General features: G+C 47.7%; 2 protein-coding genes across 4 annotated transcripts in view; one reads left to right on the top strand and one right to left on the bottom strand.

Annotated features, from left to right (window-relative positions):
- Positions 1 to 17,038, bottom strand: part of MSLN (mesothelin) — a 79,295-nt gene extending 62,257 nt beyond the window's left edge. For all 3 annotated transcript variants that reach the window (XM_075104680.1, XM_075104682.1, XM_075104681.1), the window contains exons 1-3: positions 16,893 to 17,038; positions 14,059 to 14,172; positions 279 to 435 (exon numbers count right to left, since the gene is read on the bottom strand). The gene's annotated coding sequence lies outside the window, so the exon portion shown is untranslated. The remainder of the gene's footprint in view (positions 1 to 278; positions 436 to 14,058; positions 14,173 to 16,892) is intronic.
- LOC142062389 (uncharacterized) lies at positions 2,105 to 10,197 on the top strand. The gene is made up of 12 exons (XM_075104683.1): positions 2,105 to 2,251; positions 2,481 to 2,689; positions 3,113 to 3,216; positions 3,813 to 3,931; positions 4,054 to 4,212; positions 4,864 to 5,072; positions 5,499 to 5,602; positions 6,259 to 6,377; positions 6,909 to 7,082; positions 7,916 to 8,118; positions 8,502 to 8,605; positions 9,049 to 10,197. Exons 1-12 carry the CDS (start codon positions 2,162 to 2,164, stop codon positions 9,201 to 9,203), a joined length of 1,749 nt encoding a protein of 582 aa, XP_074960784.1. The 5' UTR covers positions 2,105 to 2,161; the 3' UTR covers positions 9,204 to 10,197.
- Positions 17,039 to 17,078: the final 40 nt, after the last annotated feature.

The raw sequence follows: 17,078 nt of genomic DNA, 5'->3' as shown, positions 1-17,078 counted from the left end.
CCTTCAGCGAGCCCGGGAGTCACTCAGCAACACCGGCCCAAGCTCTGACACCTATCCCTTGGCGTTGGCCGCCTATTTGGCAGGTTCACAGGACACCCCTAGGACACATCTTCCCTTCTCTGGGCCTCGCTTAGAGTCATTTTCTACAGTGCTGTTCCCTGTGGCTTTGCACTGGGGTCTCTTTTTAATCCTGCGTTCTCACCAATGCTCGTTACTTCTCTCTTTCAGCTGGCAATAACCACTATTAAGAATAACAATGTGAGGAAAAAGATGCTCACCCAGTTCACAGGAGACGTTGAGGCAGGATTTCCAGCTTTCAGCCCTGCTGAGTGGACTCGTTTGCTTGCAAGACTCGCTCTGCTGCTGCCAAGCGCTGGCAAGGAGGACATCAAACTCTTCCTATCCCACATTTCTGGCTGTGACGGTTTCAGAGCTCTGTAAGCACACAAGGGAAGCGTCCTCTTTACTGTGCGCGAAACAAAAGGGGATTGTCAGGAGAGAGCAAGGAATTGCCAGGGCAGCATTGTGCTAAAGAACATCTGTGCAAGGGAGTATCGTTTACAGAAATGCTCCATCAGGCAAACAAAATAGTCAGGGTCAGATCTTCCTTCCTTTGAGTAAAACTGTGCAAAAGCAAATAAAAATGTTTGCTAATACAGTACAAAGTCAATCATAATTTCTATTAAATAGATTTTACCTGTTTGTAAAATGGTGCAACTAGGAGCAGTAAGATGAAAAAATATCAGTCAGGAGGAGGTGAGAGGAAATATCGTGTTTAACAAAACAGATTAAGCTGAGAAACAGACTCCAAAGGGCAGCACTGGAAGGAAGCAGCACGGACAGTCACATCTGGGCCACGCAAGGCGGGGAAGACCATGCTGCCAACAACAGTCCTGCTCTGACCCAGGAAAGATGCAGGAAAACAAACAGCAAGGTTGAGCCCATAACAGACATTTCCAGTCTGGTCCTGAATTTCCCTTTTCTGGCACAACTTTATTCTCATGCACCGGCATGGCACAGCTCTGCTTTCTGCATCTGTATGGGACTTCTGTACCTATAGCAAATGGTTCAGATCTCACAGTTTGTATTGGCTATTCAGAAAACACACTGAAATGAACCTGGCAACACAAGCAGTGAGGCTAATTACCCGTTTCATGAGCTGTTGGGGGGGTTAAGGGATTCATGAAGCACAATAAGAGATCACTAGGGGAGGCTGTACTACCACAGTCTCTAAAGACTTCTGACAACAGTCTAGACAAACATCTGCACAGAGCGAATCCCGCGCTGGGGCACAGATCTTTCAAACACCCTTGGCAGTCCAGTCTCACATACAGATCACAGTCAGTAAGAAATTAAGCAATGTGCCATTTCAGAACAAGGAAGCTTTCCCTTCCTCTTCCCCTCTTTCATTTCACAAAACCCTGTTCATGCTGGAGTAACTTCTCTCCCATCTATAGCAGCATGGCACTAGCTGGAAAGCAGTAACTACACCCTTCCCGTGTGATTTCCCTCCACAGTGTGTCCTCCTTGAGCCAGGCATACACGTCCCTGTCGCCCATGAATCAGCAAGGCATCTACAGCGCTTTCCTGACCTTCCTTGAAAGCCAACACACCGTGACAGGTAACATGGGCCAAGATCTAAACCAGGTTATCAATGTCCCCGTGCATTCTGGCAAACCACGAGGGAAGGCGAGTGACGCTCTCTTGTTCTCCTGTGCCGCAGGCTCGGCGTGTGCTTTGGGACAGGAAACAAGTGTGGATTGGCTGCAGAAGAACTTGGGGGCATTTGCAGCCAACGCTTGTTACGAAGATTTCACCAGATTAATGACAGATTTCAGTGGGGTTAGTTCATTTTCTGACTCAGGCCTGAGAGCTTTGCGTTGCTCAGGTCCTGCTCTGCTACAGCTCTTTGCACGCACAAGGCTGGGCGCACTCCTAGATGATCTAATTCAGTAAATAGACATTACTCCAGCCATAGCAGAACTCTCCTCCCCAACGCGGGGAATCCAGCCAACTCTATGGCTTAGGTCTCCGCCTGTTAGCAGTATTTGACTTCCCTGATCACGTTCCATTGGTTTTGCAGTTCAATGTAAGAGACAATCTCACCGCGACCCAGCTCGCCCATGTATTTTTTGACCCTGGAGTCCTGGATGATACCAGCATGGTTGAAACCCTCCTGGTCTCCCTGGAGAGCAGGCCCGCTCTGGACATCTCTGCCTTTGTCGCTGAGTTTGTGGCCACTGCTTCTCAGGTGAGATACCAACCCTTGCATGGGGATGTTGTTTAATGCACAGTGAACTGAGAGAACAGTGTCTTGCAGAAACAACTGGGCTTCAGCCCATATGGACCTAGTGAACATCTTCCCAGAGCTGGTTCCCCTGCCAAATGTTTTATTATACCCAGACCTACACGTTTGCTACAGCAAGAGCTGGGAAACAGCTTCTGGTCACAGCTGATTTGTGTCCTTACTTGCTTTGCAGCAAGGCTTACCATCCCTGGCAAACCTGCAAGTCCGAGATGCCATGTTCAGTGCAATCTTTCGCAAACTCCGAGGCCAGTTCCCTACTTTCAGCATCTCCCAGTACAAGGACTGGTTCCAGAACAAGCTCAGCTTGTGGCTGGGCAGCATAAATGCCTCTGCCCTTGCAGCTATCCCAAGGAACATACCTTGTAGAATATACCAAATTATGTAAGTACTCCATTGCCTGCAGTCGCTTCAACTTTTCTTTTCACTTCAGCTTTTGCACATAGCAAGAGAATTCCCATTGCCCTGCTTGATCCTGTCTGAATACAAAAACAAAGTTATATCGGGGCTCTTAAAAGCCCAGGCTCACCCTTCCTTCCCATTTTCACTCCCAACAGCTTCATTCTCTCACAGCTCCAGTTTCTGACCACTGCAGTGTCATCTCTATCCAACTACAAATTTGGTATAGTGATGCTTCTTTAACAATGCAAATTCATCTAAAGAAAGAAATTTGGTTACCACTGAGAAAACAGGCCATAGACCACAGAGTTCTCATGTGCGACCACGTTACAAACTTCTGGTGACTTCAGTCACCAAAACTAAGGCTTTACTGCTCTAATGAACCTCCTGCTTTCCCTTCTCTCGCAGAATGAGTGGCTTGGAAGGCAGCTTTCAACAGATGTCCCCCGCTAGCCACGAGGACGTTTACAGCTTTGCAAAGAGCTACCTGTCTGCCAAGGCTTCTCAAGGAGGTATGCTGAAGGTATCCCGAAGGTACCCCACACGCTCTCCCTCCTGTAACTTCCCTGCATCTGTGTCAGAAGCTGTGAGATATTCACAAAATTACGGGATGCTGGGCACATATCCAATAAAAAGCAAATCCAGTTAAATTTGGAAGATGCTTTTTGCCCTACAGCTTATGACAGCGAGCAGGGGAACAAAAGTGTCTGCAGAAGCAGCTGCGTTTCTCTTTAAGGCTAGGACAAGCCCTCGTGTAAATCATTGCCCCTTGCTGCAGCAGCAGCTCACCGGCAGAGATCTGGACCATCGCTGGTACCTCTCCGGCTGCCACTACCACTATAGCTGAGAATCTCCCAAATTTAACATTCTGATCCCTACACCTTCGCAAAAAGGTATGGGAATGCCATTTCCTTACCAGGTGTACATTACACGTCTAAAGGTACTCATCGGGCATTAGCCACTTCAGTGCTGCGGATATCACTGAGGGATTTAGGCACCTAGATGTTTCGGGCAACTCCTTTATCAGCATAGCCATACTATTCCCACAGCAGAACCACAGGACTGGGCTGCTGGTTATATCGCCCTTGAATTATGCTTTCTTTAAAAGGTGTCCCATGCATTGAGAACACCAGGGGAAGCTTGGGTTGGCTACAAACAAATCTGGGCTCCTTCAGCTCCTTGGCTACGTACAGCGACCTGACTGACATGAATGCAGACTTCAGCACTGTAAGTAATTCTGCAAGACGGAGCCCAGTGCGAGGCCCGAATCCTGCCCCGCAGCCTTTCACAGCCGGCAAATACTTGCTGCCATAGGGCAAGGCCAGTAATTTTAACATTTGGTTTTGCAGGTTGATGCCGTGGCAGGACTCAGCCCCGAGCAACTGGCAGCTTACACGCTGGCTGGTGGTGTCCTGCATGACATGGACAAAGCAGGCAAGGTCTTCAGCTCCCTGAGCTCTCGCACCATTGGGGATTTCATGGATGCATTCAACGCAGCTGCAAAACAGGTACAACTTCGCCTCCTGTTCAAGAGGTTGGAATATAACAGTTTACACATGAAGTGCACATTGAGGTGGGAGCTGAGGTTCCAGGTGTAGGAAGAGGTCACAACTCTTAACTAGTCTGGGTCCCATCCTGGGAGGGAGGCAGACTCTATGCAATACTGCCACTCTTTAACCCAGTATGAATTTCAGTGTTGTCACAGAGACTAACAAGTCTCAGGGAAAGAATGAAGGAGTCATTGTATTACGGTCTCCTCGATCAGGCAGTAAGAGCCCTGTATCCTTCACCACCTACAGCCACCAGCATCCTCAGGGGATCCCCCAGAAGCCTCTACCCATAAGCCTCATGCTGGAGACCAGCAGGATGTGCGCACGCACGCCTAACGGCCCAGGAAGAGGCCAGCCCTGGACGCATGGTCTCCGCAGTCCCACGCGCACACAAGCAGACAAACCACCAAAACGGCACACGCAGCAGCAATCTTTGCATTTGCAAATTAAAATAATTACACCTGCTTGTCTTAAGATGAGTCTCCAGTAGGGTCCTCTCAGAACTGTAGTGTACTTCTTGGCCCTCAGTTTGACTCCTTTTTACCAGTCCCACCTTTAATATTAACTGCACTGCACACTTTTAGTGATGTCTTTTTCTTTTGGTTGAAGCGTAATCTGCCTCGGCTTCCTCGTGGTGACATGAGACGATTCATCCTGGGGCAGATCTTCTGTCACTTAAGCACAGTATTTGAGCTCTTCTCTACTGAGGACTATGTCACCTGGTTTGGAGGAAGGCTTGACCTCTTCCTGAGCAGCCTCAATGCACAGAACCTCGGCTTCTTACCCAGTGACATGACATGCGACTCTCTTGCAGCCATGTAGGTATCAAGTCCGTTATCATTTCAGTGGCACGCTAAGACACGCTTATGCGCAGTAAGAATACTTCTCCCTTTGCCTGTAAAGATGGAAGCCCAACCACTGGGTGGGGAGAACAGCTTCCACCATCCCAAATGGCCAGTGCCAAACCCTGCTTCACTCCCATATACCTGCAAATCCACAGAAAACCAACCAAAGAGCCTAACCTCCTGAAGAAGCAGTTTTGGTCACACTAAATCTCCTGAAGAGCAGTTTTGGTCACACTCTGATTGAAGTGTCTGTCCCCTGGCATCAAGGGAGTGGAAGCATCCCCTAATCGCAGCCCACACAGCTCTCCGCTCACTGGAAGAGAGCTCTGCGGGTTCTGTCCCAGTGGCTGTGGATCGCTTGGTTGCAGCTGGCTTACCCCGACTATCCATGTCCTGCAGAGTGAAGATCCTGAACGAACACAAAGCCCAAGGGCCCTATGAGAATCCAGAGCACATCTACTCCTTCATAAAGAGAGTTCTTCACTTCCAGCTGCAGAACTCAGGTAACAAAAGTCTGGGCCTGCTCGTCTCCAGGTATTCAGGAACACAGAAAGGTGGAAAGATTCAGCCACCTCGTAAAACATCCTTGATTTCAGGTGACATGCAGACCTGCTCCTTCTGTGGGAAAAGAGTCATTTTATCATTTTAGCAATCTGACGGTTCACTGTCTAACCAATGCGAGGCCTTTAGGGTCCCCTCGAGTCAGTAAACAGAGAAGTGTCTCTACCTTTGGATAAGCTGCTTCCCTGGAAGACAAATGAGCTGAATCTCCTGCTAATACCCAGCAGAGTCCTCCCTCACTCCTCAGCCTGCTGCTTAGCCCTTCAGCTCACAGTGGTCAGAGAAAAAGGTACCATCCTCCTCTTTGGAGGTCTGAATCCTTCCTCAGGCAGCACAGAGAGCTGAGGTGAAAAAGCAGAAGCTGTATCAAGAATGAGACTAGAACACACTGACATTGCAGGAATCTGGCAACCCCAGTATGCTCAAAGGCTAAATGATTCCCCCACCTCCTGGCTGGTAGCGTTTGGATCCCACAGGGAGCTTGCAACATAAACTATAATATAGATTTCACTGCCAATGGGGACTGACAGTATTACATGCCTCAGCAATCCAGGGAAAGAAAGGATGCATCTTCTGAGCTTTGCTTTTCCTTTCGTAGGCTCCGCCTGCACGCAGAGCACTGCAGCAGACAGAGAATGGCTGCTCCGGTATTTTGGTTTATTCACTGCTTTTGGATCCTACTCAGATTTTGCAACACTGAAGAGCAACTTCCATGGGGTATGGGCTAGATACAAAACGTCTGGCACTTTATTCTTAGCCATGAAACAAGCTGACGGGAACAGTGTTCAACTGGACTAGTTTGTTATTTGTGTTGCTCATTTTCTCCTATGGGCTCCCATTTTTTCCTCATTAAGTTTATTCTTGTTAAGTTATAATGCTAAAACAGTGTCAAAAGCACAGCCTCTAGGAGATAACCATCTACCAGGAGAATATACATTCTGTAGGAAGACAAGGATTTCAATGACAAGCTCCTTATGGCAGTGGCTGATAAGACACAGGAAGAGCAGATACTAGATGACACTGGTCTGCTGAGACCGTTCTCACAAATCACCTGTCTAGCAGCAGAGAACAGCTATTATTAAATTTAATCCCAGTAAACGCTGTGCACTGCATGTTGTACGAAACCCTGTCCAGAGAGGAGTTGATGTTCCTTATATGCCAAAGCTCAGGAGGGCTGAGAGAGATGAGCAGGGAGGGAACACTGTGGGCTTGGTCTCCAGGCCTCACTTTATGCTCCCTCTTCTTCAGCATGACTCCCTAGACCTATTCTCAGCTGAGGCACTGGCCCAGCTGACTGTTCAGAGCAAGACCATCTACAGCTCCTCGGCCATCCAGATGGTCCTGGAGGTAATTGGGAACAAGGAGGAGCCTCTCCAGTACCTCAGTGCCTTCCTAGAAAACTTCAACACTTTTGCCCTGACGGTAAGTAACCCAACTGCCTGTGATAACCGAGTCCTGGGGAGCAGGAGAGGTCACAGGTGAACTTTCAGACTTCCAACTCTGGGACTCTCATGGCCAGACATAATGTAAATCTGGAAGACGAGCCCAAAAGGAGTTCCTCCTGCTCCAGTATGATCTTGGTCTCAGTCCAACCCTTACTCTGGCTTAACCTCTGTGCATAGACCAGCGTAAAAAGTTCCTCCTCAGAGGGAGTTTGGGCAGCGCATCCACCACTCCAACCTAAAGCCAGGATGTAAACAGCAAGGGCTTCTCTACAGCTGACCTGTGGTAGTCTGACAGCTTCTGAGAGGCTCTGGACTAGGCCCCTAAAATTGTTAACATCCGTTAAAACATTTGCGCACAAGTGAGCGAGAGACTCTGCTCTTGCCCTGGTCCTGCTGGGCTGAGGCTGTTCGTGCAAGTTAACAATAAGCCAAGCTGAGAAGCCCGAGCGTGCCCCAGCCTCGCTTTATACACAGCGTGACCACCCTGTTGACTGCCATAACAAAAGCAGTGGCTGTGGGAGCGTAAGGGAAAGGAAATTCAAGCACCTGGCCTGCTTTGCTGTCCAACTCTGCTGACAAAAGAAAACCTGAACTGCCAAGGTCAACTCCCCACCAAGGACACAGTCAGGTCATATTTCCAACTTTTGTTGTTAAACAGGAGAGGAAGGAAGGGGAGGAGAGCAGCAAAGAGGAGAAATTGTGGTTATTTTGGCAATTTTTCCTTCACCACTTTTTCTACTTAACTTCAATATTCAAGGCTTTCTAACAGCTCTGCTCATCACCTGCTTCAATTTCTTCCTCCTTCCTCAGAGCTCTGATTTCTTAGGAAGCACTAAAGTTCAAGAAACGATGCTAATGATGTCAGCTGAGATCATCTTCCCACAAATTACTGACATGTCCCTGGAAGACACAGCTACGTGGCTGCACAGACTGCGCATTCTGCTGCCCTGTGTGAACGCGACAGTGCTGGAGCTGCTGCCCCGCAGCCTGCCGTGCCCATACTACCGAGCTTTGTAAGTGCCTGCCTGCAGGGCTGCAGCTCCTTTGGCTTTGTGTTGCTGCGAGGGCAGTCGCTCTTGCACCTCTAGTTATCGATCAGGCAAGCGCTGCTTTTTACCTTCATATTTGTCATTGGCTACAACCAAAATCGGTCAACAACTCTGCTCTAAAGGGGGTATTTTCTTGTAGATGGGTACCAAATATTAATCCTTATTCTCAAGCACACCATAAATCATATGGCCCAGCAGAAAACAAAACTGATGTCCCACATGGTATAGGCCAACTACTGGCATCTGCCACCTCTGGTTTGTCAGCACTGAGTTCTCCTCACCCCACTACACTCATCCCTGCTGCTTTACCCACGTGGAAATCATCTGTTACACCGTTTGTTCCCCAGCGTCGCAGCAATTGATGGAGTCTACCCGGTGTTGTCAGCAAGGAAGAAACACGATGTGTACGAGTTTCAGAAGGCCTATTTGACAGCCCAGTTCACAAACTCGGGTAAGGTGCCTACACATAAGTTCCCAGTAAAGCACTAGTATTTGCAGGGAGCATCCTTCATATTCCATTTACACCTAATGATCATACATCTTCCCAACACTGAGACTCAGTCAGTTCTGCTGTTGTGGGAAGTTCACAGCAACGCTGTGAAAGAGGAAGGGAAATCACTTCTCCTTTGGAAGCTACAGGGAATACTGATGTGAGGAGGTATGATACTATAGAACGAACAGGGTACAGGCAGAGAAATAGGATTTCCATTTGGTGTAACCATTTCCCCAGTCTGGAAGTGAATCAGGGGGCAGATCAGACCCTGCACTTGCAATAGGAAGAAGATCAGCCATTCTTCTGTTAGCAGATATTTAGTCATTCACATGAAGGATGCCTAGATGCCTCCTTCAGCATATGTTGTGGCTTTTAACTCTCTGCATCTGCTTTGGTTACAGGATCAGCGTGTCAGGAGGGAACAACTGGGACCAAAGACTGGTTGCAAAAGAATCTGGGAGAGATCTGTTCAGTAGCCAAACTAAGTGAACTTCAAACCTTTTACCCAGACATCGCTGGAGTAAGTTTTACTAGTCTATGCACTGAACAACAGTAAAATTAGCACCAGCTTCCAAGCAAAACAGAGAGCTTCCTGGGCTTTGCATTTACAATAATCACTAAGGGCAAGATGCAGGTGATTCCTCACCCAGCGGCTGCACCCCTTAAAGCAGCTTGGGTTTGTGTGGGAGAGATTACTAGATATGACCCATGTGCAGCATCAGGGGTTGAAATACACATTCCAGCTGCTTGCCTCTCTCTTCACAGCCTCTCTTTGATGAAAGATATTGTTGTCACGGGTTATCAGAACCTACGCTAAGAATCTAGGATATGTCTGAAATATAGAGGCATATTCTGTTAGGATTGGTGAGGGGAACTTCTTTTAAATCATCTTTAAAATCAAACTGGCTTAAAGGTCACAGTAAAATTGCTCGTGTGGGTATTGCTTTTCCTAATTCCTCCAGTGAATGACTCTTCAAAATACTCTTTGTCTTCAAAAATACCAGAAGTTATTTGCTCAGGTCTACTAAAATACCAGACACATTCTAGTATTCTGAGTTTAGTCTAATCAGTAGCAACAGGTTGCACATCCTGAGGACACATGGAATTAATCTTTCGAGCTGCCTACATTATGATACCAAGCTGTAACTAGAATATTGTAAATGAGGCATCAAGAAAAGATGTGACAAAGGGCAAGCAGTAAGACCAACAGGAACTGAATCCTGCTAGACTAATATTTGTTTGGGATATATGTCTTTAAATATTATTATAATGCTGGTTTCACAGCAAAGACAGAAATTGTATTAATGAAATAATTCAAGTACAGCTTGAAAAATCCAACAATTCAGCTGTCTTGTGAAACACAAAGATTTTCCCTTCATATGATGTTCTGAAAAAACCCAAAATCCTGCACAGCTGTAAAACATGCCTCAGACAATGTTTTAACTTCAGTCTGTAAGCCAGTGCTAGTACTTATTAAATTGATGACTTTGATTAAAGAACTTGTGTGACACTACCCATCCAATCATCAATAAAAATAATGTTGAACAACCAACCCACTTGATATGTTTCATATTGTTTCAGACAATCTTATTATAGTACTTAAACTAAGCCGATAAAGTAAGTAGTGGTACAAATAGACTAGTTGCTACTGGTTGAACTAAACTAAAAAGCCTGGTACCCCACAACACGAACCGGCTCGCTAACTCCTTACGGAGATATTGAAAGCCCACCCCGTTACCGTATGCCAGGCAGACACACTGAGCTTTTGTAAGGGTCAAGAAAACTTTCCATTCTAACACTTGAATGACATCTTAAGCACCAACATTATCAAAATTCACAACAACTCCCCTTTTATTTGGAGTCAAAAGATACGCATACTGTTCTATACCAAATGCCGTAGCCTCCCACACCCACAGCATCTGAGCAACTCGAATCTTGAACAATACCACTTGTCTGCGTTAACGTTTGCCGTCTGCACCACAGCAGCTCGATCCAGTATCCCCATTCATTCTGCAGCCGAAGCTCTGGAAGGAGAAGCGCTGACGTGCGTGTCTTGCAGGCATTCATTCTGCTGAGCAAGTTCCCTGCCAAACGCTGCCATGTTACAAATCCTTCTTCTTCACCACAGAAAGCGACCTCTCTCTGTCTTTGAACATATGCTACAGCAAACAAGAAACTTCTTTCAAGGCCATGGGGAGAGGCTTCTGGTCTATGAACAAAGCCTCACAAAGGCTTGCAAACTGGAGACTCTACCATTGCTTTGATGTCTTTTCCTATTCTCTTACAACCTACCTCATTCTGTGAGGAACGATGCTGTATCAGAACGCATGATCTGAAACCCAGCAGGCTTTGGGGAGAGCCTTGCCTCACCTAACCTCCTCAGCATCGCACGCTCGATAACTGTTTAGCAACGACCGCTTTGCTCTCAAATACAGTGCTGCAAGTCTTTAGGTGCAAATTTTTCGGAGCAGCACCTTTCCCCCCTCGGCAAAACAAACAGTTTTAAATGAGGAGAAAGAAAATACAGTAATGTTAGTTCAATACCACTTCTACAGAATCACATTTCAGAACAAGGTTGCCTTTTAGCTGGGTAGACAACTGCCTGGTGATGCCCCACACCTTCACCTCGCTGAAGAAGACATTGCATTTACACCACCATTACACAGCTCAGCTTCCTGCTGATTTTTATTTAAATTCCCAGAGAGCAGACAACACTGCCTGGGCTAACACAGGGGGCCAGAAGCCCTGGAACAAAAACCTAGTATGCAGGGAGAGAGAGATACATTCCATTTTACACACAATTGAACTAAGCACCAATTACAAGCCAGTCTTACACGACACCCTTCAACCTGGTAATTATTTGGCAGCTTCCTTTAGAGTCTTCCTTTAGGAATCAGGTAACGTCCTATGAACAGTCAGAGCCAAGTCATCCCTGCCAAAGGGATTAGTGTGGAAAAGACAGCAATGAAAAAAAACAGTCAAGACAGAGCAGGGGAAAGTGGGAGGAAAAAAGAAATGGAAGTGATGAGGTTGAAGAGAAAGGGCTCTTGCAGATGGATGTTGCACACAGGAGACAGTGGAAGCTGAAGAGCCAAAAGAAGATTCCTTGGCAGACCTCAAATCAACAAGTGTTAGCTAACCACAGGTTTTCAGGCAGCTTTATCAGACTCTCCTAAAAGCTCAAAAGGTACAGATTATATTTAAATGAATTTACTAACTAAACACTTCACCAGCAAGGAACTCCTGCTGATATGCTGATATGTAACTGCCCATTTCCGGGGGATACCTGACATTCTCCCCTGGAAGGATCTTTACACAAAATGGAAGGGTTTTTCACCCTCATCCTCCTAACAGATGTGGCACCAGACTATTTCCACCTCACTTTTTCATAAGGAAATCTTGTTACGCCCCGGCACACTCTAATTTTTGTCTCCTTCTCAAAGAGCACTGACCACAAACACCTGCAGTACCACAAAGACATTGTCTCTCCCTGACTGTCTGGCAGAGGACTTTGCTTTAGATATACCAATAAACATGGCCTTTGGACAACTCTTTTACATGTGTTTCTTCTTAGTTTAAAGTTCCTGATCTCGATACCCCAGAAGAGATGGCACAGCTGACCATTAACTCAATGCTGACCAGCCTGGAAGACACACTCTCAATCCTGGCAATACTTCAGTGCGGATCCTATAACACAGTCGACAGATACATGAGCCAGTTTAATATCTGTGCTCGCCAGGTCAGTCCTAATTGATCCCAAGTATCCTCCACCTCCCATGACACTGTACTGGGGGAGGGAAGATAAATACTAGACAACTTCATAAGGAGGGATCTCAGCAAGGGGCAAGGTAGCAATCAAGAAAATAGACCTAAACCCTGGATAGGGACAGGTAACTAAAAAGATAGAATCATTAAGGTTGGAAAAGACCTCCAGGATCATCAAGTCCAACTGCCAGCCCAACACCCCCAGGCCTCCTAAACCATGTCCCCAGGTGCCACGTCTACATGTCTTTTGAACCCCCCCAGGGACGGTGACTCCCCCACCTCTCTGGGCAGCCTGTGCCAAGGCCTGACCGCTCTTGCACTAAAGACATTTTCCCTCACACCCAACCTAAACCTCCCCTGACGCAGCCTGAGGCCGTTCCCTCTCGCCCTGTCACTGGTGACTTGGGAGCAGAGACCGACCCCCCCCTCACTCCAGCCCCTCTCAGGCAGCTGCAGAGAGCGAGAAGGGCTCCCCTCAGCCTCCTCTTCTCCAGGCTAAACCCCCCCAGCCCCCTCAGCCACCCCCCAGCACACTTGTGCTCCAGACCCTGCCCCAGCCCCGCTGCCCTTCTCTGGACATGCTCCAGCCCCTCAAGGCCCTTCTTGTCCCGAGGGGCCCAAACCTGAGCCCAGCATTCGAGGTGGGGCCTCCCCAGGGCCGAGCACAGGGGCCCCATCCCTGCCCGGCTCCTGCTGGCCAAAATATTTAATTTTGTTACAATAATGCTGCAGACGTTTCCTCAACAGCCTCTTCTGATTGCAATGCTTATCCAGAACCTCAAGCCATATTGATGGTTTCACTCTTCTTTTACCACAGGTAAATCTGACCTCATTACCCAGCATGCTGGTTAGAGACGCGATACTGAAGACAGTACTACTAAAGTTAAGACCTGAACTCCAAAAATTCTCCAGTGAAAGCTGGGCAACATGGTTCCAGAAGCAGCTGCCCCTGTTGCTGTCTGGTATGAACAAAACCTATCTGGGATGGCTGGGGACCAACGTCTCTTGTGATTCCTATCAAGCAATGTGAGTTTACCAGGACCCTTAGGGTTATGACAGTTAAATTCTAGTGTTTCAGCTGAGACCTCCACACGCTGGATTTCTAAGATTGAAGGACTGAGCTATGACTCCCTCACTCTTCCGTTTATTAGCCAAAATCAAACACAGAACCACTAGGTGGGAATCACGTAGAGATCCTCCAGGTTGCTTAGTTTGCTTGTCACTGTTGGAAAGCTGTGAGCAAGTCCCGTATATTCTAAAACATTATTCTGTTCATATACATGGAAATATTCATGAGCCTCTTCTGTGAAGTCCAGCTAAGAGATGTGACAGCCTCAGGGACCACCTAGGCCACGCAGAAGATTGGAAACAATGGGTCAACTTCCTTAAAACTCCAAACAAATGCAGTTCCTTTCTGAAAAGGTCCTCTTTTATTTCCCAGAGTCAAAGGATTCAACATCGCTTATGAGTCCCTTTCACCTTCCAACAAAATTGACGTATATGACAGCTACATTAAAACCTACCTGAGCCAACAATCACACTCAACAGGTAACAGCACCAAAGCAGAATAATTCTAAGGCCCAAAGGATGGGGGGTGTTCACAGAGTTTGTTTCCAGCCTACAAAATACCAGTCATGGGTTCCTACCTCCAACGAGCTGTCCATGTGGCTGGAGCTGACCTCACTGAGCAGGAATACAGCAGGTCCACACTTGATTTAAAGTCTCCTTGGAGCTGGTCCTGTCCATGAGTCCTACTCGCACTGCATGGGGACATTTCCAAGAGTGGAAATTAGCTCCCATATAGTCTCTTAATTCAACAAATAATCTAAAACAGTCAACACCCCCAGGAATGGTGTCCTACTGACATGCCTTTCATTAGCATCATCATGGCTGCCCTGAAGGGACATGGTTGTCTTAGTTTGTAACACTGCCTTGCCATTAGACCTGTAGTGTTTTTCGTCTTTCTAGGGATTGCCTGCGACACCCAAAGAGGAATGAGAAAATGGATTGACATAAATCTTGGGAAATTCATAGAACAATCCTCTATGCAAGATCTTGTTCGCTTCAATGCCAGATTTAAGGTATTGAGCTGAAAGTCTGTACAGAGTGATCGGCAATGCCATAGATCATTCTTGGTATCAACGTGTTGTACTGGGCTTCAGCGGAATTCAAATATCCTACACAAAGGCCAATTCACAGCCCAAGATGACATCAGATTTGCCTCCAACTACCCCATCATGGCCACTAACACATTCACAGGCCTTAATCCAGAAATGGACATAACACATCATAAAATTGAGCACTGCTGCGAGCTCTGCCTTGGAGACACAACCACCTCCGTACAGAGCAGGGTCAGGTTCTTGCACAGCCCCACCTGCACTTGCCTGGGAACAGCCAACACGATCCAAGCGTTGCTGTACAGCTCAAAAGTCTCTATTATGTAACTACTGAGTAAGCAACTCCACATAGTTTTGTATGAATGTACCTAATTTTTCTATTATTATTTTTTCCATATAGGAACTAAGTGCTCAGAGCCTGAAAGATTTGCTGGGACCCTATTCTGGGTTTCATCTTGAAGGAGGATATTCACAACAGCCATCAGTAGGTGAGTGAAAGAGGACTTAGGAGATACCATCAAATTTTCCCTCATACCGACACCTTTATATTTATAGAATCAAGAATAGAATCATAGAATCATTAAGGTTGGAAAAAACCTCTAGGATCATCAAGTCCAACTGCCAGCCCAACACCCCCAGGCCTCCTAAACCATGGCCCCAGGTGCCACGTCTACATGTCTTTTGAACCCCCCCAGGGACGGTGACTCCCCCACCTCTCTGGGCAGCCTGTGCCAGGGCCTGACCGCTCTTGCACTAAAGACATTTTCCCTCACACCCAACCTAAACCTCCCCTGACGCAGCCTGAGGCCGTTCCCTCTCGCCCTGTCACTGGTGACTTGGGAGCAGAGACCAGCCCCCCCCTCACTCCAGCCCCTCTCAGGCAGCTGCAGAGAGCGAGAAGGGCTCCCCTCAGCCCCCTCTTCTCCAGGCTAAACCCCCCCAGCTCCCCCAGCCGCCCCCCAGCACACTTGTGCTCCAGACCCTGCCCCAGCCCCGCTGCCCTTCTCTGGACACGCTCCAGCCCCTCCAGGCCCTTCTTGTCCCGAGGGGCCCAAACCTGAGCCCAGCATTCGAGGTGGGGCCTCCCCAGGGCCGAGCACAGGGGCCCCATCCCTGCCCGGCTCCTGCTGGCCACACCAGGGCTGACACAAGCCCGGGGGCTGGTGGCCTCCTTGGCCACCTGGGCACTGCTGGCTCATGCTCAGCCAGCAATATTTTTTAGAATGCAAAGAAATTGCAAAAGGCTCATATCTGCATAGCAAAAGTATACAAAAAGGTTATTCCTCCTCTGCCTGATGGCAGATTCTCCCCCACTGTATAGAAAATAATAGCTTATTGCATGAAGGGAATGACATGCCCGATTTTGCAGCGGGACCTCCTGGTATGCACTCTGCCGTAAGCTCAGTATCGCCGCACATGCAGGGTCAGTTGGAAAGTCACACCGGGTCACACTTAGTTCGCCGCGAAGGAGCGGCAGCACTGTTGCCCACAGCATGTTCCCCAGTGCTTTGCACAACCTAATTGTAACCGACTTTGCAGACGACTTTCACTCCTTCCCTTGGGAGTCTACTCCACTAGCAAAGCATTTCCAAATGGGCTTATGGGAAAGCTATCAGGAGGTGGAACGGTTATTCCAGACCCTTGAACAGATCATTGTCTCTGTGGACAACCTCTGTGGATTCAGAACTGATCAGGTGCCTCAATATTTATTTCAGCACCTCCTGTAACTGGAAGAGCAAAAACATATATGAAAAACCACACGTTTCAGACTTTTCACTTTGTTCTCCCCCTCTGGCTACTAAACGCTGTTTTGTAAGATTATATCCCACCTCTAAATGATAAGTTATTCTGGAGAAACAGAGAAAGCCACACAATACTTCAATCAACAAGGGAGTTTACTGTCTTCAGAGCTCATCGCTTCTTAAGAATAATCTAGCGGTGCAATTGCAGGATGTTAAGGTCATATAGAAATCAGCAGAGTCTGGTACATTTGTCAGTAAAGTATGCTGTCTGGAGCCCCGTCTTCACACCCTGAACAGCTTTTTGAAGCTGCAAGGACAAAACCCAACAGTGCTTTCAGGACCCGGCCCTAGGTGCTACCTTGCAGCCTCCCTACCGCTATGCCTGGAATCACATGCAGCTCCGCACTCATCGCTTTCCACCTAGGTACCTCAGGGCACTTCTGCAAACAGTGCAAAGGCTTTTTTTTTGTTGTTCAATAAAGCTCCCGTTAATGTGCATTAGGCTGCATTCTGCAAGAGCCCAAACTGGCCAGGGTTTCCCACTGGCATGGGGAAATCCCCAAGTGGGGTCTGCCATCAAGAAGCTGCCAAGTTCCCAACCCGACAGCACTACAGCCTTACCAGCAGCCTTGAAAGACTGTTACACCACTTTCTCCACTGCTTCTTGCGTAAATAAAAGTGTTTCCTTCACAGAACTAACAATTCCTCAGGCTGAGCTTTGAACCTCTAACACGCAACACATCCCGCTGACTCTCCCGCGCATCTCCGCCCCGCCTTCCTTTCCGGCAGTGTGGCAGGACCCCTTTT

Source organism: Phalacrocorax aristotelis, chromosome 10 (assembly GCF_949628215.1).
Source record: "Phalacrocorax aristotelis chromosome 10, bGulAri2.1, whole genome shotgun sequence".
NCBI classification, from domain to species: Eukaryota; Metazoa; Chordata; class Aves; order Suliformes; family Phalacrocoracidae; genus Phalacrocorax; species Phalacrocorax aristotelis.
Note: the sequence above shows the minus strand (reverse complement) of the source record. Positions and strands in the feature narration are given on the sequence as shown.

What these genes read in the sequence shown, in the direction of transcription:
- LOC142062389 (XM_075104683.1), top strand. Translation starts at nt 2,162, where the DNA reads ATGGTTGAAACCCTCCTGGTCTCCCTGGAGAGCAGGCCCGCTCTGGAC. An exon ending in TGAATGCAGACTTCAGCACT is followed by an intron (nt 3,932 to 4,053) that starts GTAAGTAATTCT and finishes TTGGTTTTGCAG; the next exon opens with GTTGATGCCGTGGCAGGACT. An exon ending in TCAACGCAGCTGCAAAACAG is followed by an intron (nt 4,213 to 4,863) that starts GTACAACTTCGC and finishes TTTTGGTTGAAG; the next exon opens with CGTAATCTGCCTCGGCTTCC.